Below are 23,929 nucleotides of genomic sequence, written 5' to 3'. Positions count from 1 at the left end.
TATTGGCACTTGTCACTTCTGGGAACTCTAATCCTCACCTTTCCCCAAGGACAGAGCATTTGCAAACATCCCAGCTCCACAACAAACTGTTCCCTTTAGCATTCCTGAGGCACTCGAGGGATGCCTGGCTTGAAGAAAAAACATGATTTTCTAAAACCACAGAACTAATTATGCAGAACAGTTTGGTGCATATTCAGAGATGTTAATAAAGGCACTTTTAGTCCTGAACAAAAGCCCAAGCCTGGAGGAAAGGGGAGGAAACAATAGAATTTTTCACAGAATATTTGAATAATGAGATCAGTACGAGATTGCTCGTTGAAGACACCTTTTAGGCAATTTAGGTACTTAGGCTGAAGAGCTGTTATTAAACCACTGAGGACCTAGAAGTGCAACGTTGCATGAGATTATGTGCAAGGATCATTTCCTGCACTTCATAACTCTTGTCACTTACTGGCAGCAAAGAGAAAGAAACTTTGTTGTGCATGGCTAAAAGTTTGGGCTGATTTATGTGACGTGGGTGCCCAGCTGGCATGATATATGAAAACATCTCTTCTCCTGATGAACTCCGTGTTGTTTCGCAAGGGGTTTGATGTATTTTGAGCAGGCTTACAATCTGCCCTGTGACAGTTTCAGTGCCCAATCAGTGGAGATAAATTGGAGATGGCTGGCAGTGAAATCTTAAAAAATGTGCTGACATCCCAGCTGAACCACAGACGTATGATTTGATTGATTTTATTTTGGGGTGGGTTTTTTTTTTTTTTTTTTTTTTTTTTTTTTTTTTTTTGGTTCCTGGATGGATGTAGAGAGTTGCTGTCACTTGAGGTCCCTCTGCTTTTTAAGAGCCTCAGGAGATGAGGGTTTTTAATTGATGTATGCAGAAATAAATCAGAGTCCTCTTTTCACTCAGCACTAATGCTTCTGTTACGAAGTTTGCTGGTTTTCTCTTGCTGGGCAGCTCTTTTGGTGTGGTGTGATCTCAGATGCTGTAATATGCAGTCAGCACTTTCTCATCTGTCTCTCTCTGGTGTTAATTACAAAGCCTTTGCAGCCTGCACCATTGCTTCTTTTCAACTGTGTTTAGTCAGGCTGATTTCTGAAACTAAATAAAGGAGAAGAAACTGAAGAATTAATACTGGCACCTGCCAGTGCTTGAGTTAATGAGCTGTATGAAGGAAAGCCTTGTGAAATTTCCCCCTTTTTTTTTTTTCCTTTTTTCTGTTTTAATTACTCTGGTTGTCCTATAGCACCAGTCAGCACTCCAAGTAGTTGTTAATTTCCTTGCCACAAGAAATCCCATAAAAAGAGCTACTTCCCTGTGTAGTTTTAACCCTTAGATTTATCCTAACCTCAGACAGAAAGAAGGAGAAAGTCTAAGCATTTCTGCCTCTTAGACATGCAGGGTTTCACCATGAGATGTTCCTCCACTGCGTGCTGAGCTGGGATCTGTGAAGGCACGAACTTACTCTTCACTTTTTAACTGAATTTTGCAATTTGCAGAGTTTTTCTTTGGTTTTGGTCTTCTTTTTTTTTTTTTTCCTAAATATGACTTATATTTGAAATCTAATAATGGTTAAATGACACGCAGCAAGTTGAGCTTCATTCCTGTCTTGCTGATCACTCACACTGAGCTTTTGTGCAGGGTGGGCAGTAATGGGCAGCAACTCATTACTGCTTCATGCAAGTGAGTGTCTCCCTTCAAAATATCCTTGCCTGGTACATGTAAGCAGCTTTTTGAAAGCCAGAGACCAGCACTGTGTCTGTGAAGCCTTTGATCTTAGATTAAAATAGTGCTCAGCGTGGGAGGGTGAAACTCAGAATGGTGGCTGGAGTTTGGGAACGGTGACATGGGAAACAAGAAATATCAAAAGAGTATTTTGGGCCAGATACTCATCAAATAGTGGCTTCATCAATCCGAAGGCCATAAAGACAGAGAAATAGTCTCAAGAGGGTGCTACTTAGGAGAAAAGCACTTAATTAATGGAAGATATCAGTATATTAAGAGTGCCAAAATGGCTGTTTATCTGAATTGCCAGCAGGTCCCTGCTAACTCTTCATAAATGTAAAAAAAAACTAACTCCCCGTTGTAGAATATTTGCCCAACGTTCCTTTTATAGAGGCAGAAAGTACAACTTCCAGACTCCCTGTTTCCACAGCTTTAGTTCAACTATGGTGTGAGTACAATAAGGTGTTCTTTTTCCCATGCCTGAAAAGTAAAATGCCTCCAATTTTTGGAACATTTGTTCATTTTTTAGTGCCACAAATAAAAAACTGCATAGGAAACAAGCTGTACCCTTGTCATGGGGCAGCGTATAATGGCTTTAACACTTTGTTTTTAAAATGGGAATTACATCTTCAGCTTTCTAATAAATTTTTTTAATTGCTGAAGATTGCCCTTCTCTCCTTTGGGAATAGTTGAGTTTTTATCTTAGTTTTTTTTTTGCTTCGACATTATTTCTCCTTCTGTTTGTGAAAATTGGACACAACATTCTTATACATTAATGGTTCAAAAATAAACCTCATTTAGTAGTGTCGTCATGGCAGCCTCTTTCTAAAGTACAGTGGTATTGTAATAAGGAGTTACAGCATCAAAAGGGAAATTAATTTTCTCTGTCTTTTTTGAGAGTGGTTAATTAAAAGGAAGGAATTTAACTGGTAAAGATTGGATTGTTTGTGATATAGCTCTAAACAAAGGGCTTGGGGTTGCCTGTGCTGCTACCTTGACACCTTTTTTTAGGATTAACAAAGACGTACAAAATAAATAATCAGAGAAAGGGACAGAATTTCTCCTAACTGTCCACAGCCACATAAAATACTTTTGCTATAATTCATGTGACTCTATCACAGCAGTTATGTTGTTTGTAGATTTTTTTTTTTCTCTTGTTTTTATCTAATTTAATATTGGTAGTTGAAACTGAAGCATCTCATTGTCGTCTCTGAAAACAGGAATAGTAGACTGTAGATAAAGCATTGGTCAATCTTACTCCTTTTTTCTACATATTTTTTTTTTTTTTAAAGGAGTTGAAAGGATCTTACTTATGAGAATATTAGGATTAAAGGACGTAATTGAAGGATTTTAACTTTCAGTGGAGTTGCATCACTTGGGCAAAAGGAGGGCCCCTTATCTCTGTGTGGATGCATGAATAGCACCAGTTCAGCATCTGCCACGTCTATTTAAAATAATAATGAATTTAGTCCTTAGGAAAGCAAAAGATTAACAACAACAGCAGCTCTTGCCAGGATTAGAGTAGGGAAGTGCTGCAACAGCGTTTCTCAGCCACTCTGCCAAGACACTTGAGTTTTAGCTGGTAAGAACAAAGCTGTTCGAGCCATTTAAATCCCACTTTGCCAGAGGAGGCTCCCAGGTCCCAGAACACGTGTTCTCAAGATGTGGGTCCTAACCATGGCTCCGTGCTCAGTGCTCACACTGATGGCTGATAGGGAGCAAAGTCTTTATGCTTCTTTGTTTATAATAAATTCATGTCATGGCAAGGGTTGAAAGTAAGATTCAGAGATATTAACGACTTAGAAAGAGCTTCTGGAGTAATTTTGCACTTAGGTTTGTGTTATTGCATGATAATACTGCTGGTTTGCCACAGTGGCTCTTTGTCACATCCAACCCTGAGCCCTCTGCTTGAAATGATCTCAGAATCTCCTTTGCCAAATCATTACACTATTTGTTTTTAGTAGTTTCCTTTTCATCTTTTAAGATGTTAGCTTTAATTTCTTGACTTACAGGCATTTTTCTCTTGCACTTGCCTCACTTTTTTATGAACACTTCTTAGGCTCTTATGAATAATGTTAAATTTCAGCAGTGTTATTCCTCTGGGTAGCTGTTGAAACCACTTTTAAAAATTGAGACTTTCTACACAGATACAACATTTTGTTTAGTGGCATTTTCTGGAGGCTGTTCTGGCCAGAGTTGGTGTCATTTTTAATATAAACACTGCCCACATGAACTTCACCACCAGGTGCTGGGTAGGTGGACCAAATTCTCCCACTGGATGAAAGATTGAACATGTCTGACAACAACAGTCTTCAACTCAAAACCAGGAATGTCACCATCTTCTCCCAAAGACAATGCTATTTTTTAAAGTTTGGAAAGGAATGTAAGATGTTCTGGTTGTAGCTTCACTATTTCTGTTTCACGAAGCAACTTATAATTTTATTATAACTGATCATCTTTCTCTCTCTTGTTCCTTGTACTCTCTCTTTTTAATTTTTTTTTTTTTTTTAAATCCCAAATTCACCAGCAAACTAAACCAGAGAATGTTGTTACTGTCTTTCTTCCATGCTGGGTCTTAATATCGGAGGCAGAAAATTAGTAGGAAGGATAATGAAGGGATTTCATTGCTTCTTTAGCTTAATTAAATAGCAGATAGCTAAAGGAGATCAACAGACTAATGCTGAAAAAGATTGTGTTAACTTTCTCACAGTAAATGTTTAGGATTATAAAACAGTAAACAATGGAATATGTGCATTCATTTTTCTCCCTTTTATAAATTCCCCCAACTAATGTTAGTGCAATAATTTATTGATTTTTATCTATTTCTCCATATATAGATATATATATATATGATTAATACATCTTTAGGAAATCACAGAAAGTTGTTCTGGTGGTATAATTGCACAGGTAAATGGAAAAGAGGAGCATAATGAGAACACAAATGTGATTTTTTGGTGTGGTTTATTCTGTACTCTAAGGTGCCCAGCTAGGAGAGACCTAATCTGGGAGAGCTGTTGCAGAAGAACCCTCAATGCTCAGCTAAGAAAGCAAAGTGAAAAGATAGAGAAGTCCTGGGACTCTCCTGTGGAAAGACAGTGAGAATGGAAAAATATGGCAAGATGGGACTCAACAGTGCTGCCCTAAAATTTGAAAACTAAATAATCAAATCTAATGTAGAATTTGTGTGGGTTTGGCTTCTTTCCAGGGTGTGCTGGGATTTCCCCACAGAAATGTTAGAAATGCCAGAATCAGTCATTTTGCAATAGGTGTTTCAGCAGAGATTTTTATCTGTGTTTGTCAAGAAATCCTGTTGGCTCGTGTCAGTTTCCCTCTTAGATATGCTGCTGTCCCTATTAGTGAGAACAGCTTTATTAGGTAAGTGCAAACACATATGGGGACATCATTCTGATTTAAGAAACTCTTGCTTGGATTTAGTGTCTATATTCTTGTTTAGCACATCAGCAAGCTGTCTAGCTTCAGATGAGGTTGTTGTTTGATATTGATTTATTTAAGTTACTGCTGCTCTTGTATAGATCCTGGCTTCATTTCAGGGTAATTTGGTTTTAACTGGAATTCATGAAGCAGCTATTTAATATAAGCTGATAGAAATGACTGCTAAGCTAAAGATCTGCAAACCTCCAAATAAAACCTCCAAAAACAGACACAGAAAAGCTCAAAAAGCTTCTTATGATGTGTGTGTTAGAAATAATGTTTTCAGCTGCTGCAAGGGGTGGGGGGGGTGATTTTACCTTATCGCCAACTATAAAAATACAAAGTTTCAGATTAAAGTGTGAAGGTATAGCTGAGAAAAATATCAATACACAGAGATTTTTTGCGGAAAGACAAAACCAGACCTTGTCCAGTTACATTGGTATAATTCTGTGAAAGGTAGGGCCCACCACAGCTGGGGGGCCCTACCAGAATGGATGGGGACAAGTGGTTTTCTAGTCCTGTGTTCTCTGACAGTGAACAATCCTAGGTGCTTGTGATCTGCTTTTCTATTTGTGAATATTTAATAATTCCAAAGTATATTATATGGGTTTTAAAGGACCATCCAAGGAGTCCCTGGCCTCTGAAGTGCACCTTAAGGAAGGACCTTGCTTAAGAAGCTCCAGAAGAGGGCAGGGAGGGATCTGGAGGGGGACTCCCAGTCTCTCCCCAGAGGCAAGATCAATTTTAACTACTTTTCTCATGCTGCCTGGTTATTTATCATTTATAATCTGATCATGCTCCCTTTCACTGGTGTCACCCCTGGAAACAACCCTTTAATTTTTCCAGAGGAGATGGTTTTTATTTCCCCCACTTCTTCTTTTATGTTTTCTGTTCTCTTTACCTCTGAACTTAGTCACTGCCTCAGTAGCTGAGGATCTCTTAGACTCTAAGTTGAATCCTTTTTTTCTGTATGTGGGCAACAAAAATGGCCTATACAGCAACTTTTTAATACCTTTTTCCATTATTCTGTATACTAATTTTACCAGTCTCAAATACATAATTAGAGAGATAAAGCCTACAGATAAAGCCAAGCCCCTACTAATCTCTTTTCACTACTCAAAATTCCTGCAGTCAGAAGCAGGCTACGTAGAAGCAAATGCAATTCCAATTTATTTTAATGGGAATTCAGGATTTTCAGATCATGGCTGATTAAAACTGCTCCTGATACCAATTTGTTGTAAATTATTCTGGCTTTGCATAACCCCCAAACATATTAATTTGCTACTTAAAACTGCTGCTGCCTGCTGCTAACAATTAGATAACCAGGCTGGCACTGCAAGTTTTTCCCCCACTGAACTTGGCAGGGTTTAAGTGGCCCTTTTCTGCCTCACCTCTGGGAGTCCATCCCCAAAGAGCCAATGCTAAATTTAGCGAAAATGAAGACTGAATAATCACATGGATTCTGAACTGCTCATCCAGGCCAACTCTGCTCTTGTAAAGCTGGAACTGTTTCAGGAGCACTTATGAAACTGAGTTATTTTAGTAATCTGGAGTTCACGGAATATTTGGCTGTGAAAATAACATAGTAATTTTTTCCTGTCTATTAGGAGGGATATTACTTCAGTATTGCACACAGCTTTTACTTTTTACCTGGACTGTGGTACCTTGGTGCAAATGAATGTTGAGGTAGGAGGCTTACTTGAAAATAATAGAAATTTGATGGATAAAATGCTAATTAAAAATTTTTAGACTCTCCTCCTATTGTTGTTTCATTATTATTTTCTGTTGTTTTCTTTATATCCTTAAATATTTCCTTCCCTTTATTGATGGTTCCATAGAAAATTCAACTTGATATTTGTTCACAGGCTTAATTTTCAAATTGTTTTAGTTGTACAAAGTTTTTCTGGGGCAGAAATTGCCTAATCAAAAGTAGCCCTTTCAAGGGCCACGAGTTTCTTTTTTAGACCTTTTTTCTGTGAAAGTTGTCTTTAAGAAGACCTGAATTAGTCGAAGGGTGGAACAAAAACAGAGAGGCAGCTCCACTGTATCCTTTCCCACCTTTCAGATGCAAGGGGAAAATGGGTTGGGTTTATTTGGTGATTTCTACTGGTACAGCTTCCTTAAAATGGTTGATTATTAGCTATACACGAGGAATCCACCATGGATAAGCATTCCTAATTTCGGAGAGTTTTATTTTCCTTCCTCCGCTACTTTGGAAGTTTTGTGATGTAGTTGCAGAGGTTTGGGATCGTGTTGCCTCAAACTTGTAAACCAGGAGTTTTAGAAGAAAGAAGTGTTTTTTTTAATAGAAAGAAGGGTGGTTTTTTTTTAAATAGAACACTGTATTTTATTTTTAGATGAGCCCTAACTCCTATTCTGATTTTGTTGTGCCATAGATGTAAAAGATGCAGAAATTACTGTAATAAGAATAAGGTAAAAATATCTATATCTTACTGGAGACTTTGGAGAGTGCATGGAACAGGGGGCAGCAGAAGATTTTCAGTATTAAATACCAATCTGGGATTTTATAATATGATATAAAAACCTGATATTTTCAAGAGGGTCGAAAGAATTGCTAACAGCAATTTCAATCTTTAAGAAGTCATGTCTGTAAAACCAACTTTCTTTTCAGAGATGGCAGTACTGCAGATATACAAAGAGTAATAGGTACAAACCATCCTACAAGCCTCAAGTCTGAAATTTCTGCCCCTGGCTGCTAAGCAGCATAATGTGAAATCTGAATTTTAGATAATTGTTTTGCCCCCTGCAGATTCAGAGTGGAAGAACTGCAGGGTGCACAGGAAGTGCTCCACGTGTCCCTCTGTTCCTCTGGGAATTACTCTTCCTTCATGCCCATAATCATCCACTGAGTTTAGAATTTGCTTCTGAAGTTTGGGAGTGAGCACCTATTAAGTTGGGTGTGAGTCTCACACTGAATTGATCACAGTAGTATCACTTTTTGAATAACTTCTGAGGGAGTTACCATTGCCACAGATAAATCAAAGCACAAAGGAGGGTGCCACCAAGCAGGCAGGGCAGTAATATTTCCCACTTGCAGGGTAACAGGGAGGATTAATCTGATTCAAGCCAAATTTACAAGCATTGCCTCACTTTTTCTAAACTGGGGCTGTTGGCAGCTGTTAAATCAGTTGTAAGCATTACAGCTCTTAAGTTGCATTATTCATTGAGAATAACAAGCCTGCTTGCTGCTTGCCTCTTTCAGATGCTTGCTGCACACACATTTAACCCAGTCTTCACTGCAGCCAACAGAAGAAGTGGGAAAAGAGCAAAACGTTCTTTAAGAGTGAATCCTAATGCAGAAGGAAAGGTTTCCTTGTTAGGGAACAGAAAGTGCAAATAAGTGTCTCAGTTCACAGCTGGACCTGAACACAGCAGCTCAGAATTCCTGTCCCAAGCGGAACAGAGCAGCAGAGAAAATTCTGATGGTACTGGAGGGATCTCCCTGTCCTCACCCCTGCCCTTGCACTGCTGGCCATGCCTCGCCCAGACAAGGGTATTATTTATCCCATCAGTGCTGAAGGCAGCCCAGAGGAGGTTCAGTGCACAGTTAATTTATAAGGAGGGACCAAGATAAAACAGAGGGCTGTGTGTGCCATTTCCTTGGCAGCAGGTGGGGATGTGAGTGCTTAATCAGCTGTTGTGGCATGGTGCTGGATCTGCAGGGCCAGGTTTGTAACTGTGGGAAGCTGTCACAGCCCCACTTCATGATGTTAGGGCAGCAGAGCACAGCACTGATGACATTTGTGTTAGTGGGAGATCATTTCAGATTAGCTGGGCTATAATAGGGCATTTTGCTGATGCATTTTGACAGTACCTTCAAAATACAGTTACACTTGCCTACCGTAATCACTTGTTGTGTATTTCTAATCTGACACACAGGACAGGCAGCAAGGAGAGGAGGAGGAAAAAAGAAGTAAAAGCTTTAGTGACTTACATGGACATTATTACTATTACACTTTAACTGGATTCCTCTGTCTGAAGCACAGAGCCTTATATAGAAGAAAAACTGTACATGGGATGCTCACAGCTGAAATACACCCTTCTTCTGGGGGTTTGGTGGGGAAATGAGAGCTCATGATCTGCTGAACCATGGCTTTGCAGAAAGACACAGTTTAAGGAACCTCTTCTAGGGTTATCTTAGAGTCCAGGGTTATCCTGAGCTGAATTCTTGTCTGGCTGTGGTACACACTTCATCCCAGCACAGGGCTGGGAGCTTCAGCTGTGGCTGGAAAGCTTATATGGGATCTCACCAATCTGCAAAGCTTTAGATCAGGTGTACAGTTTGATCCATCCACCCTGGGCTCTCAGTAATGCACATGGTTAGCAGTGAATGTGAGATGTGAGCCACTTAGTCAAGGACAAACCCTTTTCCTGTTCTCCTCTCTGTATTGGCTTTTAAAATGTATTTAGTGAAAAAATATCTTGATGTTGTGTGTACTGGAAATCAGTTCTCCCAGTCAAAATTATATCAATAAGCAGGAAATTATGTCTGTTTTAACATTAGTTTTCAAGTACAGACTTTCTTGACTTGATTTATTGAAATTATTTGGGTTTATATGCTATTTTGTACCATTTGTACCAGTTGAATGTGTACAGCATCCTGTCTTCTGGATTCTTTCTTGTTCTTGAGACTCAGCCTACAAAGAAGAAGACCTTTTTCATTGTCTTGAGATGAGGTCAGGAAGAGTAAAGCAGATCTTTTAGAAGTAGATCTATGGTCAGAGTTTTGCTAAGCAAAGTAACCAGGTGGAATTTAACTTCCTCGTTTCCAGGATAAAGCACAAAAATTATTTCAGCTCAACTGCAGAGCGCATGGCTCACCTCTTATCAACTCCAAAGAATTCTAGTGGGAGTAGTTGGGAATATTCCTAGTAGGGAAAAAACACCCACCCTACTCTGCATCAGTTGGTCCTGATAGATACAGAATGTCAAATCTCATGGTGGAATCCCTAAATGCTTCCATCTTTCGAGGGTTTTGGATGTCCTTTCAGCCTCTTGGTTTTGACTTTTAAAGCAAGAAGTGGGGGGAAAAAATGAATATAAAACCAATGTTGTAGTCAAATCCATGGTGTTTGCAATATTTATTGTTCCTTCATTCAGAAAATGGCATGATGTCTATATAGTAATATCCTTTCAGTAGAGCAGTGCAGAGTCACAAAAGGCATTGCAATGCTGTTTTTTCATTCTTTTCCCCATAAAATCCAGTGGAATTGCAAGCTGTTAATTGAACATGTGGCCCTTGATGTCAGCACACAATATTATTTGTTAGAGAAAGCACAGGGCACAATAATGCAAACGTAGTTTCCTGTCCCTTCTGATGAATTTTCTGCGTGGAAAAGTGAATGCTGTTGGAGAATATTGAGTTCTTGTTTTTGTTACTGATTGTAAGGAAGGATTTCATTCTGTAGCAAATACCCTGTAAAATGCAATACATCAGATTCTTTGTTTTCCAAACAGCTGAGGTTCTGCCCCCCTTGGATTCACACAGGTAGCAGGCAAGTGAATAAAAATGCTGACCTGTGGGATTTTTTTTAAATTTACATTTAATTGGGTTTTTGTTCAGCAGATAATTGCTTACCCTGCAAAGCCAGACATTTTTAATACATGCATACAAAATGAATGTTAAGTAATTAAGAATTTTCTTTAAAAAAGGAAAAATACCAAGGAAGAAGAGGCAAAAGCTAAAGCACACCATGTTGAAATGCACTTGAGTGTTCAGATAGTTTTGCAAAAGCCTTTCTTTTCAGCTGTGAGAAGATTGTCAGCTCACAGATGCCTCCAGGGGCTGTAACTGTTTAATTCTCAGGCTTGCTGCTGGAAGGATGAAAATACAGTCAGTGAAAAAGGACGTGAAGACAAGGGGATGTTCTGACAATGATGAAGCCATAATGTTTTGGGTCGTCTGTTTAAAGCTCTTCTTTAGCAATCACTGAAACCTCTCTGCACATGACAATATCTGTTTATATGTTTAATGGCTTTACATAAAATCAGCCTCCTTTTTCCAGTGCCAGGTCTTTTTCCATCTTTGTTCCATCCAACAGATTTAGCAATTCTGACAGCATGGAGACATTTGAAGCGTGCGTATTCCAGAATACCTGGAATATGTATATTTGTGTGGTCTGGACACACTTTATGCTGTGAATCATATGACAAGAGGGGGAGAAATGGGATTTTGCTTTAGAAGTGTGGCTAAAATGCTTCTATGGATGCAGCCATTAAGTAGCATTAACAGCATCCCTAGCAAAGCAGTGGCTGTTTCCTGTACACTGCTACAAATTACAGCCATTTTTTGATACACTAAATTAGATCCCAGACTTAATGACAGTGCCTTAAACCTTAGGGATTTTTTCCTACAGGTTTAAGTGCCTGCCATTGCAGCACCATTTCTCTTCTTAAGAACTTCCCTTTCCCAGCACCAGTGAATTCAAGAAGTGATATGTCAGTGGTTGGCAGTGACAGTAGCACTGAATGAGGCATAGGCACACAATTCTAGCTTCAATTTTAGCTTTTCAGATCCTGTTCAGGTCAATGCTTAAAAATGTGAACTTTGGGTTTGGTAGGGGTTTTTTGGTTTTGGTTTTTTTTTTTGGTTGGGTGGGTGGGTTTTAGAAGGGAGGACAGTAAAATATCTCCAGTGTTTGCTTCCTGAACTTTATGTGCCTCTGGCCATATCTTGCCTCCAGTGGTTGAATTCAAAAATATGTTAAAACTGGGGAAAAGAACTAACTCTGAGGTATAAGAAAGTAGTGAGGGTTTGTGAAAAATGAGTGTATAGATTTTAGTCGCTGGCCATTAACTGGGCCTTTTTGTTCTTATTTTATCAGCATCTGGTATATTTAGTGTTATAAAATTGTCATATTTAAGCCCAGCTGACAACTAAGCCACTCACTCCCTCTTCGCTCATGGGATGTGGGAGGGAATCAAAGGAGCAAAGTGAGAAAACTTGTGAGTTGAGAGAAAGACAGTTTAATAGGGAAAACAAAAACAACACCCAAGGAAAACAAAACAAGGAGTTGATTCCCCACTCCCTGTCAGCAGGCAGGTGTTCAACCATCCCCAGGAAAGGTGGGATGGAATATCCCTTTGGCCAGACTGGGTCAGCTGTCCCAGATGTGTCCCCTCCCAATTCCTTGTGCACCCCCAGCCCACTCACTGGTGGGATGAGAGGCAGAAAAGACCTTGACACTTTGTAAGTGCTACTCAGCAGTAAAAAATAAAAACTTTGCTGAATTATCAACACTGTTTTCAGCACAAATCAAAAACACAGCCCCACAGCAGCTACTATGAAAAAAATTAGTCCTAGCCCAGCCAAGAGCAGCATAAAAATAGGCTGTCTTTTTTATGTCAGTGGGCTGCTTGTGACAGGTACCAAATTAACAGCCAAGAAACCAAAGTCCTCTCTGTTTTACCAAAATAAATAAGTTCAGCAAGGGTGTAAGGAACACAAGCTTCCCCCTCACTGCTCGAGCAATGTGCCTCAACCTTGACCTGAGAGCACACCTCTGAGGGAAAAGGTGTTTGTTAAATTTCTTTTCCAATTAATTTGACAGCTCTGCTGAGACTCCTAACAAAAGTACTAATTCATGCAAATTGCAGTAGTGGACTTGTGTCATCGGGGAGCTAGGCTGAGCTCTCTGAAACATCACACGAGCCACCAGGCAGCATTTTGATTAGGAGGTGACACTGGATTTGGATCCTATTCTGCATTAATTTTCTCACAGGGACAGCAGCAGACTCCTGTATGTGCTAGCAGAGGTGGAAAGTTGCAAAAGAATATTCAGCCTCAGTAAATGCATCATCATCTTCCTTCCACCCCTGAGAGAAAATTTATACCTTTTATATGTCTGAATTAACTGTTTTGACTTGGACTATGTGCACTGACACACTGGGGGAGATGTTCCATGGATTTCTCAAAATAAACAAAACAAACCAAAACAAAGGCCCAGATGTGTTAGAGAGCAAGATATAAAATGTAGTCCAATATATAAATCAATTGGTTTCATCAGACATGTTATGGCAAGAATAAGAGCATTTTCCACTGGATAAATGACAGTGTAGAAACAGAGATGGGTATGATCAAAGGATCAGAAGGTATTCCTGTAAAAGCTGATTGAAAAGTTTGTGTTTGTTCATCACAGAGAAGATGAGTTCATGATAGATCTTTGTAAGATGAGGAACGGCTTAGAGAGGGCACATCAGGAGCAGCTGGTCTTCCTGTCGTATAATAAAAACCAAGGGTACATTGATTTGGCTAAAAACCTACGGAATTTGAAGGTATAATGAAGGAAAGATTAATTTTTTCGCTTCACATCGACTACCTAGACAGCAGCAGAATGCATTGAGACCAATAATTTGCAAAAAAACCCCAGACATTGGATAGTCTACATGAAGGACAGTACAATGAAGGTTAACATAATTATCTTTGTTAAAAAAATAAATTAACAGCTAAATCTAACCTCATGTTTCCAGGTTTTTGAAATAACATCTGGGTTGTGGGCGTGAGGGTGAAATAGTGAGGGGTGGCAAATGGTGATTCCCTCTTGGCCTTCCTCTTGCACTTCCGTGTGGTCTTACTGTTAGATGCAAGATGGGTACTAGATCTGCATGGAAATTAATTTCTTCTTCTTTATTTATAGTACCTTTCCTGTTCTGAACCTGCTCACCTGGCCTGCTTCGGGCACAGGGAAACTACATAAACACCCCCAAGCTAGGAAAGGTGCTTTGTTACTCATTAGCTAAATCTAGCCCATGAGGATGACCAGGCACTGTCTTGATTTTTCCACTGGGCTGGAGAGCAAACACCTTATCACGAGATGTTGGCCTGTGGGACAGAGGCTGCCAGGTCTGTTTGCTTTACTCTGGGGGGGATTGGTTGTTCTTGTTTTGATTTTTCTTTAGAGTTCTGACATAGAGGTGGGAGGTTGAGCAAAGACTAAACCTGACCATTGCCACCTTATAGTTATCCCTTTGTGGCAGTCTCGGCCTGAATTAATTTCTATTTAAAATTTACTGTCTGAGGCTATCACAATCCTATGTCTGGTTTGCCTTTGAGGAGTTCATAGTGTAAGTTCAGCTCAGGGAAAAAGCATTTCTTTGCTTTTTATCCTTGCCAACTGATCATTTAAAATTCTTTATGCGTGTATTTGTACAACCTTTCCTTTTTCCTGTTTAAGTTGGTTCTGGTGGGTTTTTCTCTAGTATTTCTTTACTTTAGATTTTAAATTACAATGCTTCTTGAATTAGCAAGTTATTTTTCATCTATCTGTGGATTAAATCAAGCTTTTTGAAAAAGAACAAAACATGAAATTGCTTTGTTTGAAAAAAATGATAGCTTAATATATTTCAGAGTGTCCAGGTTTTGAGTTTAGAAACCCTCTTGTTTACGGAAAGAGAAAGCTAATGCTTATAAACATGGGTTTATTAAATTCCTGATTTAAATACTTGTTGAAGTAGGATTTCTTTCACCCAAAGCTGACTGCAGAGAAACCTCAATGCCTCACACATTTTGAAACCAGGCGCCCACAAGCGAGAACCTCTTTGCTGTAAAGCTGTTTTAGACCCACTATCTTTGATACTGCACTTTAAACAACATTGCTGGCAGCAATCCTGGCTGTAATGCACTGCACAAAAAGAGATACAGAAGCCCTGCAAGGCACAACGTGCAACTATTATAGACCGTGGTTGAAAGGTGCAGTATTATTCCCTCAGGACAACGCTATCTCTTATGTACATATAATTAATATGTCTGCCAGTAACAGTTATTAAACAAAGAACAGGAATTGTTTCTGCTGAATGACTTGACCTGGGAGTAAAGCCAATTTAAAAAGCATCTGATTAAAATATGTTAAGGTCACAGATCACTATAAAATAGGAAGCGGGGAGGAAAAAGCAGAAATTTACTCATGAGGAAGATTAAATACTACTGATTTTTTTTTTCTTGTGCCAGCGGCAGCTTTCAGGTGTAAAAAATGAAAAGTGCTCATTCTAAAGCGTATTTTTCTAGAGACATTTCATTTTCATATTCCACTGAATCCTTGCCCCATGCGTATCCCACAGGTGATGTAAGAATACAAATGCTAAGAACATTTGTAAGTTTTTTATTTCTTCCACAGACAGAATGGAATCCTACAGGCAAGGAGAGAAAGTCAATGTCCTTACCTCTTTCTGGGGATATTATTACAGCAGTGGCAACGGGGTCCAATCACAACAAGAGCTTTTAACCCTCATTAGAGCCTTTCTCAGTCTTATTTGCCTCTTCCCTCAGGTCCCAGCACCACAGCCCATCACAGAGAAAGCCTGCTCTGCATGTACAGCAATAGCATTTAGTTTTGAGAGCTGCTCACTTAAGTGGTGTCTTTTTATTCAGATCTGATGAAAAAGTGTGCCTGAAGTTCAATAGAAATATGAATCAGAAATACTCTGTAATTTTTAGAAGCCTTTTTGGGCTGAGTTGGTATTCAAGAACTTACATAGAGGCTCAGGAGAGAGGGAAGATGACACAGACCTATAAAATGCTATAGATTATGTGGCTTTTCAGTACTAATAAACAGTGAGAGCTGCTGAAAGGTGGTTTCATTGTTGTGAGGGATTTTGAAGGAAGCCTACATTATGAAGTGTTGTTTGCTGGTGAATGGGGTGCCATAGTGAACAAGGAGGAGGAAAGAGCTGTGTAAACACTTTTGAAAGGAGCTGGAGAACAGTTCAAAGATGCCAGGCTGTGTGTGGGTGTCGAGGTGAGCCAGTCAGTAGCATTTGAAGGAAAGATGCATTGCAGTGTTAGGTGGTAAGTTGGACTTGATGGTCTCAGAGGTCTTTTCCAACCTAATTGGTTCTGTGATTCCCTTTGCAACATACCTGCCCAGCCAAAGGTCATCCTGTGGCCTCAGGTCCAGCTTCAGGACCTCTGCTGCTGCTCAGGTGACATTGGCAATAGTTTGTAATGCCCCTCTAAGAGTGACCACTTCCATGGGGAATGTTTCCCGGTCCTCTCAGCAGGGCACAGGAGGAATGCCCAGTTTCTCTCACCTGTCTCGTTAATGCACACTCTGAAGAGGTGTTATCTGTGAGCTGTACAGGTTTGTGACTGAATTCCCTTCTTTTCTAAATGCTGTGGCTTAGTGCCACAGTGCCATTTCACCCCTGGGCTGTTCTAATGAGCAGAGGAACAAAGGCAGGGACCAGTCAATTGGTGGGTGCTGGACACCTGATGTGGTTCCACTTCCAGCATGTTGTGGTGCTCCAGTCTTGCCTCAAAGCACAAAAAGCAGAGCTCCTGCAGGGCTGGGAGGTGCCAGGCAGTTTGCAAATGAAGTTTCTGTGACCTTGTGCAGGGAGATGGGCCCTGTCAAGCCAGGAGTGCTGGGGCTGGGACGTCACCAGCACAGGCTCCCGTCATTCCTCGGTGTTTACAGCTGGGAATTGGTGAGATTGCTCTGCATGCAGGGGGCTGCAGGACCTGAATACTAAAATGCTCCTATTTACTAACAGATTTATGTTTTAATTTAAAATTAATTCCAATTTAAATTAATAATTTAACCCTTAATTAGGACCATGTTTTCATCTCAAGCAGATTAGTCAAGCTGAGGCAAAATTGACTTTGCTGTAGAAAAGACAGTCACATTTCTTTAATCAGTAGCTACCACAGATTGTTACACGCATTTGTTTTCCTCTCACTGAATTAACTTTCCCCGCTCTCTATCTCTGAGACACATTCAGCAGTTATAGCTTAAGGAAGTTCATTTTCATGCAAGGACAAGGACAACCAGAATCCTGAAATTCTTACCAGCAGGTGACTCAACAAAGTCACCTTGGCCTCACACTCAGATAAAAGAGACTGAAATCAGACTAAATACAGTTTTGAAATGCTGCAGTTGGGAGTTATCACAGGAATCACCAGGGCCAACAGGCTTGAGGAGAGCTTCCTAAAAAAGCAAAACCAGACGGTTTTGCTATTCACTTTATATCATTTATGAGGAAATTTCCAAAGTTTCCTTTACTCACTTTTAGCGTTCTAAGAGGTTTTTCTTCCTGGGCCATTGCATCTCCTTCCTTCTGCATTGTTCCCCATTGTGAGGGAAAGAAAAAATTTCTTAGTTTTTGGAAGAAATTGTTGAGAAAAAGCCACTGCTGTTCACAGCTGGTTTCCATGCTAAAAGTAGATTCTGTGAAGACTTCGTATGCTAATTCATATGTTTTTTTCTCAGCCTAACTGAAACTAAAGCCATGGTACTTGCCACAAAAAAGCCAAACCTTCTTCTATCAGCACATGTAATCCAATTTGTCTGACAGAGAAATTAATGCATTTTGAAGTAACAACTTTATATTTTCTCTCTTATATATCAGAATTAAAAAATTACTAGGAAAGGAATAATTTTAGTAAGTACATTGACAACATTTTTTATTGGTACCTCCAGTTCTGAGCTTCAGTTTCAAGAGTAAATGCTTTTTTTTTCCTTGAGGCTGCAGTTGTGAATAATCTTAAATTGGTCTGACAGACAAAGACAGAAAGTGCAATTCAACCTGAGGGGAAGACGAGATTGGGATGCCCTTGCTAGGGCATATTGGGACAGCAGGAATCTCACTGGCTCACCCCCTCACTCTGACCATCACCACCTTTTCTTAAATGTGGTCCATGAGTTTTCACCTGAGGGATGAACGCGACATTGATTAATGGAGCAGTTTCTCTTCTTCACCTGTCTGAATCTGTCTACTTCTTGTGCAAGCTTGTTTACTTATGTTAAATTCGTTGCTTTATTAAATTAGTGGTGGTAGGGTTCTTTTTGGTCATGACATTAAACTAGCATATAGATTTATTAAAAAATTGTACTGTACAGAACCATAATTACATCTTTGCCTCATGTGTGACTGCCCATAAAGGTAAAGGTGCCCCTTCAAGCTGGTTAAACAAAACCATCAGAGTTTAATATCTGGTAACAGGTCCCCATGGGAAGTTTTGATGCAAGTTTTCTGTGTTAATTAGGCAGATGAAGTGTGATTTTCATTCCTTACTGTGTTTGCTTAGTTATTAGTGCTGGTAAGAACAGGCTTGGCATCCATTCTTTTCTGCCTGGCTTGTTGTCTTAGGGCTGGGAACAGAGGCAGGGAAATCACTGGAATTCCCTCTGTCATCCAGAGGGCCACCAAAGGGGCCTGCTCGAGGTACCTCATGGGGCAGCACGTGGGAGGGAATGGGATTTGACTTGTAAAAGGCTGCAAAATCAACAGCCAAACAAAAAAAGCCAGATGTTTCCTGCTGCATTTCCTCCTAGTGGAAGGGCGTAAGAGGGACTTTGGTTTCCTTTATTTCCTCAAGTTGAATGGGAATCCCCAAACACCCTTGGCAGCCTTTGAGGACAGGGGAACACCAGAAATGCCAGCTGAGGGCAGACAGGCCGTGCCAGGTCGGGCGGGTCAATGTTGGTCACACAAGGTCATTTTTAGCAATTCTGCTGTAACAGATTCCCTGCTGGGCCGCTGCCCCAGGGGCTCAGACTTGGGATTGCCTCCTCAATTTCAGGAGAGAACTTGGAGCAGGAGCTGTCTTCCCCAGCTGCTTTGCTGTAGCCTGGAAGTCAGAGGGAGCTGCTGCAGCCAAGTGTTTCTGCTTGCCAGGGCTGGGAAGTGCTGAAGGGTGGCTGAGATTGGCACTTCCCTGTTGAAACCTGTGCTCCTCCTGCTGTTGTGCATTGCAGTGGGAGGAGGCTTTCCCTTATTAAGATGTTTCAGAGAAGAGCAGAGTAGTTGTTCTGTCACTATTCACCAGAGTGTTTCACTCAGGTGTTGGGCACCAGGAGTTAACCAACAAATCTGCCTTGCCCAGGCGTTTGTTTAGGTTTTGGTGATGGACAATAACAGTCCCTCCCTCCTCCATCACTTACAAAGATGCTGGAATGTTTATTCAGACTTTTTTCCACCTCAGGCTGCTCATCTAAAGACTTTGCTATTTTGGCAGTGCACGAATGAACACAAAAAGACCGCACAGTTTAGTATCTCAGATTTTAGACTGTTCATGAATCAATTTGTGTCCACAAGCAAAACTGAGAAGTGTGTCCCTGGTTAGGCTTATCTCAATACTGGTGAAGCCATTCCTTTTGCTTTAAAGAAGCATTTAATTCTGTGACAGGTCTCAGGCAATTTTATCTAAGCTTAACCTAGGCTCCAGACATAAAGTAAGGAATGTTTTTCTTTGTATTACCCTTCTTTTTAACATTATATTTGTAATGAGAATATCCTGGGGTTTTCCTAATGTGCTTTGGAGTTGGGGCAGTGTTTGCTGAGGAACCAAATTGCAGCAAAAGGTGAATGTGTTCTAAAATGTGGTCCTTTTCTTATATGTTGAATTAATACAAAAAACATCCTTCTTATACAGATCACACAAGTTCCTGATCGTACCAGAAGGCACTCATTGTCATGATCATTCAAAATTGGATGAGATCTTTCTCTATTCAGTTTATTTTCTTGGTTTTGGCTTGCTTAGCCCTCACCTGATGAACTGAAGAGGCATAGTTTACAATCAGTGTGCCCTTGTAAGCAAATGTTAGCAGTAGGGAGAGGATAAAGTTAGTTTCCTGTTCAGGATGGGGCCAATGTTTTGGCAAATTAGGTAGAAGAGAAGAAACAGGAGTGAAGTTCTCAAAATGGAGCATAGAAAATGTTTCTTCTTAGTGGTGCAATACGCTGTTTTGTTTTCCGGGCAAAATTAAATGCAAATCCAAGCTGATGCAAGAACTCCATTCTACCAACAGGTTTTATTTCTGTCAGCTCTCATTATGAGAAAAAATTGCAGATTTAGACCATAAATGTCTGCAAACTGTGATCCACATATGGGTAGGTTCCAGGGCAGTAGTCACATGTTAAAACCAAGATGTCCATGGAATTTAAAACTCTATCCCTGTTGCTTTGCAGCCTGTCGAGCTGGGTTCTACAAAGCCTCTGCTGGCAATGTGAAGTGTGCCAAATGCCCCCCTCACAGCTCCACCTACGAAGATGCATCTCTGAACTGCAGGTGTGAAAAGAATTACTTTCGCTCTGAGAAAGACCCTCCATCCATGGCTTGCACCAGTGAGTAGCATCATTCTGCTCGGGGCTGTCATTCTTGCTCCTCCATCTGTACCTCCACAACAGCTCGCTTGCTTGCTTCCTCTCATGTCCCACTGCAGTCAGCCATCCACTGCCTCACGTGTCTTCTTGAGTGTTGGACAGGCTGCTAAAAATTGGTGGGCTGGGTTTGTGTCTTTCTGTTTTCATTTTCTCCTTCTTGTTCCCTGTCAGACTCGAGAAGGGGAAATAGGATTTTTATATTGCTACCAGTACTTCCAGCCCTCAATCCTGAACTGCACCCTGAGGGGACTCTCTTTTCATAAGAAAACATGGTCCTTGATAGCCTAGGTCTGTAATCTAGTGAAATATTTCAGGAGTTTCCACAGGAAATAACCAGAAGAGTTTGGTTATTGATGTTTTTTTTACTTCTATATTTCTGTGCCCTTGTTACTCCCATTTTGGAGCCTCCTTAGGGAGAAAATCTCATTCCCCTGATTTCCCGTTTCCTTTCTCAGGACCGCCATCTGCCCCAAGAAACGTGATCTCTAACATCAACGAGACCTCTGTTATCCTGGACTGGAGCTGGCCTCTGGACACCGGAGGCAGGAAAGATGTCACCTTCAACATCATTTGCAAGAAATGTGGAGGGAACACCAAGATGTGCGAGCCTTGCAGCGACAACGTGCGGTTCCTGCCGCGGCAGAGCGGGCTCACCAACACCACGGTGACAGTGGTGGACCTTCTGGCACACACCAACTACACCTTCGAGATCGATGCAGTCAACGGGGTGTCTGACTTGAGCACCCTCTCCAGACAATTTGCTGCTGTCAGCATCACAACTAATCAGGCTGGTGAGTCTCTTTCTGCTCACCCTTCCTTTGTTCAAAGCTACTGAGTTTTGTGTACCTTTGTTTCCTCTCCCTGCCTTGCAGAATTTACTCTGTGCTGGGGTAACTAATTGAGTTGAATATTCCTATAAAAGTAAAAGCAGAAGCAAACCCAGTGCGTGTTTCTGTCAAAGAACCTGGCAGCGTGACTGTTATGATTAACTCCCAGTTCCCAGTTAATAGTCTCTAATAGCAGGCTCACATGATTCCTTAGCCAGAATGTGTTTTATTAATAAAACCAGATTTTAATAAAACACTCATTTCAATAATCTCCAACGTAAATTACTGTAGTAATCTTAGTGATTAATTTTGATTAAACAGACGTGAAAAAAGGCTTTGATGTTAGACACATAAAAAGCTAACATTAAATTAGAGAGGTTTAAAACACAGCTTTTTTTTTCCTCTCCTTTACAAGTTGTCTCACCAACTCTGAATTATTGCCAACATGATGGGAATGTGGAGCTGAATACTGAATTAGATCATGGTGTCACAGTTGATGGGGTACAAAAGGACCACTCTGCTTCTGTGGAGACTTATTAAAGCCTTTGAGGCCCTGCATGAGCACGGCAGTGTGCCCTGGCTGTTGGATCAGAGCCTTAGTCATCGCTGCACTGTTCTGCCATTTGCTTCTCATTTGACATGGCTCCATTTATCTGAAAGTTGTGAAGAATCTAGAAAATCTAGGCTCTTCCCTGGCATTTGGTTAGGTGTAACTTTTTTTAGGAGCAGTGTTTGCTAGTGAAGAGAGAGACTAGATGCTGAAATTTCTGTTGTTGTGCTCCATACAGCCTCCATCAGGAAGCTTGGTACTGAAAACATGCATGAGTTCAGTAAGCCTTCTCCCACGTCCTCCCATCCCACACCATGTCCCCAAAATACTTCCATTTCTGTCTTCCTTAAATCACTGGCAAGTTAACATTGTTCTAAGTAGGCATCCTCCTGGTGGGCTACGTTATTGCAATGTTTTTCACTGTAGAGGATGTATGGTTTCTCCTTAAATCACAGATCAGCTGTAGTGGGAGGCATAAAAATGTGAGAACAGGCTATTTCCTGACACCAGTCACTACATTTCCAAATGCTCTCTGGGGCTGTCTAACTGTGCAGTAGGCAGACAGAGGTGAATCTACCCAATTCAGCTCTGGAACCTGATTTTTATGTCCATTCAATTTGTTGCTGTTATAATTAATTGTTTTGGATATTTGAACATCCTTGTTGAGTTGCCCACTTTTCTTCTGTTTCTTCTCTCAGAGATGTTGCCTTTCAGCCTGTTCATCACCACAGCAGTTAGAAATCACCTGGGGATGGTCCAAAAAATGAACTGTCCAGGATCAGGGAAGTTCTTTCTCTGCAGAGGCCTCCTGCTTTGCAGTGTGCTTCCCCAGGGCCCAGAGCCGCTGCCTTTGCACTGCAAGGTGGATTTTGATTTTGCTGGAACACACAGTGCCTGGGATGTACTGGCAAAGTGAAAGCATTTCTGGCAATAGCAGCTCTGTTTATTGCAACCCATGGGCAGCTTAAGCAGTTTGTTTATTTTCTACTTTCATGCATAGCCCATTTTTTCTGTAAGTACATTTAGGTGATGTGGGTCAGTACAGGCTTAATTGTGCTATCTCTTGATCATGCCAATTGGTTTACTGTGTTAAAATTCCCTTAGAAACTCTGCAAGTTCCTAAAATTAGACTTCAGTTATGTATGTAAGCTGTCTCTTAAAGTATAATTACCAAAAGGCAATTTGTCTTGCATTCCCTGACTGTTCAGATCACAAAAGGGATATATCAGAAGCACATTTTTAGCTCTGTAAGGTCTAGAATGCTGTCCCAAGAGAGCTTTTCTACATTAATTTCCCTGTACCATATCCAAATGGGTCTGGGTTGCTGTGAAGGGTCACAAGTCCAGGTTAGACCAGAGGGGCCATGAGGCAGAGCAAGCACAATGAGCAAAATGAAAACCCTGTAGAGGGTAGGTGGGAACAAGGGGTCAAGTCTGTGACCCTCTTTTTGTGACATTTTCCTGGCTAGAGCAGCTGTTCCACGTCAATCTGAATATTTTTTCTCAAAACCCCAACTTTCCACGTGCATCTTCCTGAATTCTTACCCCTTCCATTATTTCTGATTATTCAGGGTTCATAGTTTCAGCAAAATAATTCTTAGCATTAAAGTTCAGTGAAAATAATTACATTTCTGTATTTTCCCAATATACTCATGCCGATCCCCAAATACTTTGCTTTTTCCCGCCGTACCTCTGTTCTTTATTGCATTGGTAATAAAATAGATTGTTTTCTTTTGATCACCAAAAGCACACTGTAACAGCTTCAGATGGAGCTTAGCTCTTAAGGTCTTTTAACCCAAGGTCCCAACAGTGCAGCTGCAAGAGGTGGTAGCAACTAAATTCAGCTACAATAAGACAATGCCAGCACTAAACCAATTCCAGAGAGTTTTGTGCTGTCACATATCCTGGCATCAGCAGAGGAACAAAGGGGACATGTTGTAACAAGAGACTTCTTCAAATTCTGTCCTCAGCTCACTACAGCTCTTCCACACAATTCAGGTAGGATTCAGATAGGTGCCAAAAGTAAATAAATTGGAGAATAAAGAGGAATCCCTGCAGAGGACACATTGAAGGCTTTTTGTGGGCTAAATTTTGGCTAGAAACATCAGTGTTGTCCTAATAACTGTAGAAAGTGATTATGCTTCTCAGCTGAGAGCCTATAAGTGCCTAACCCTGACTTTTGGCCTCTGCACAGTTCAGCTGTGCACCTGTAAAATGTTGATTTCTTTCTCTGTCAGGGACTTTTCATAGAGGATGCTTAGAGAGTAACCACCCCTGC

General features: G+C 40.7%; 1 protein-coding gene across 4 annotated transcripts in view; it reads left to right on the top strand.

Moving 5' to 3' along the window:
• Positions 1–23,929, top strand: part of LOC138116628 (ephrin type-A receptor 3) — a 178,782-nt gene that overhangs the window by 98,809 nt on the left and 56,044 nt on the right. For all 4 annotated transcript variants that reach the window (XM_069026115.1, XM_069026107.1, XM_069026127.1 and 1 more), the window contains exons 4-5: positions 20,081–20,236; positions 20,731–21,066. In XM_069026115.1, the coding sequence (XP_068882216.1) occupies positions 20,081–20,236; positions 20,731–21,066 (492 nt within the window). The remainder of the gene's footprint in view (positions 1–20,080; positions 20,237–20,730; positions 21,067–23,929) is intronic.

The sequence above is a fragment of the Aphelocoma coerulescens genome, chromosome 1 (assembly GCF_041296385.1).
Source record: "Aphelocoma coerulescens isolate FSJ_1873_10779 chromosome 1, UR_Acoe_1.0, whole genome shotgun sequence".
In the NCBI taxonomy this organism is placed as follows: domain Eukaryota; kingdom Metazoa; phylum Chordata; class Aves; order Passeriformes; family Corvidae; genus Aphelocoma; species Aphelocoma coerulescens.
Note: the sequence above shows the minus strand (reverse complement) of the source record. Positions and strands in the feature narration are given on the sequence as shown.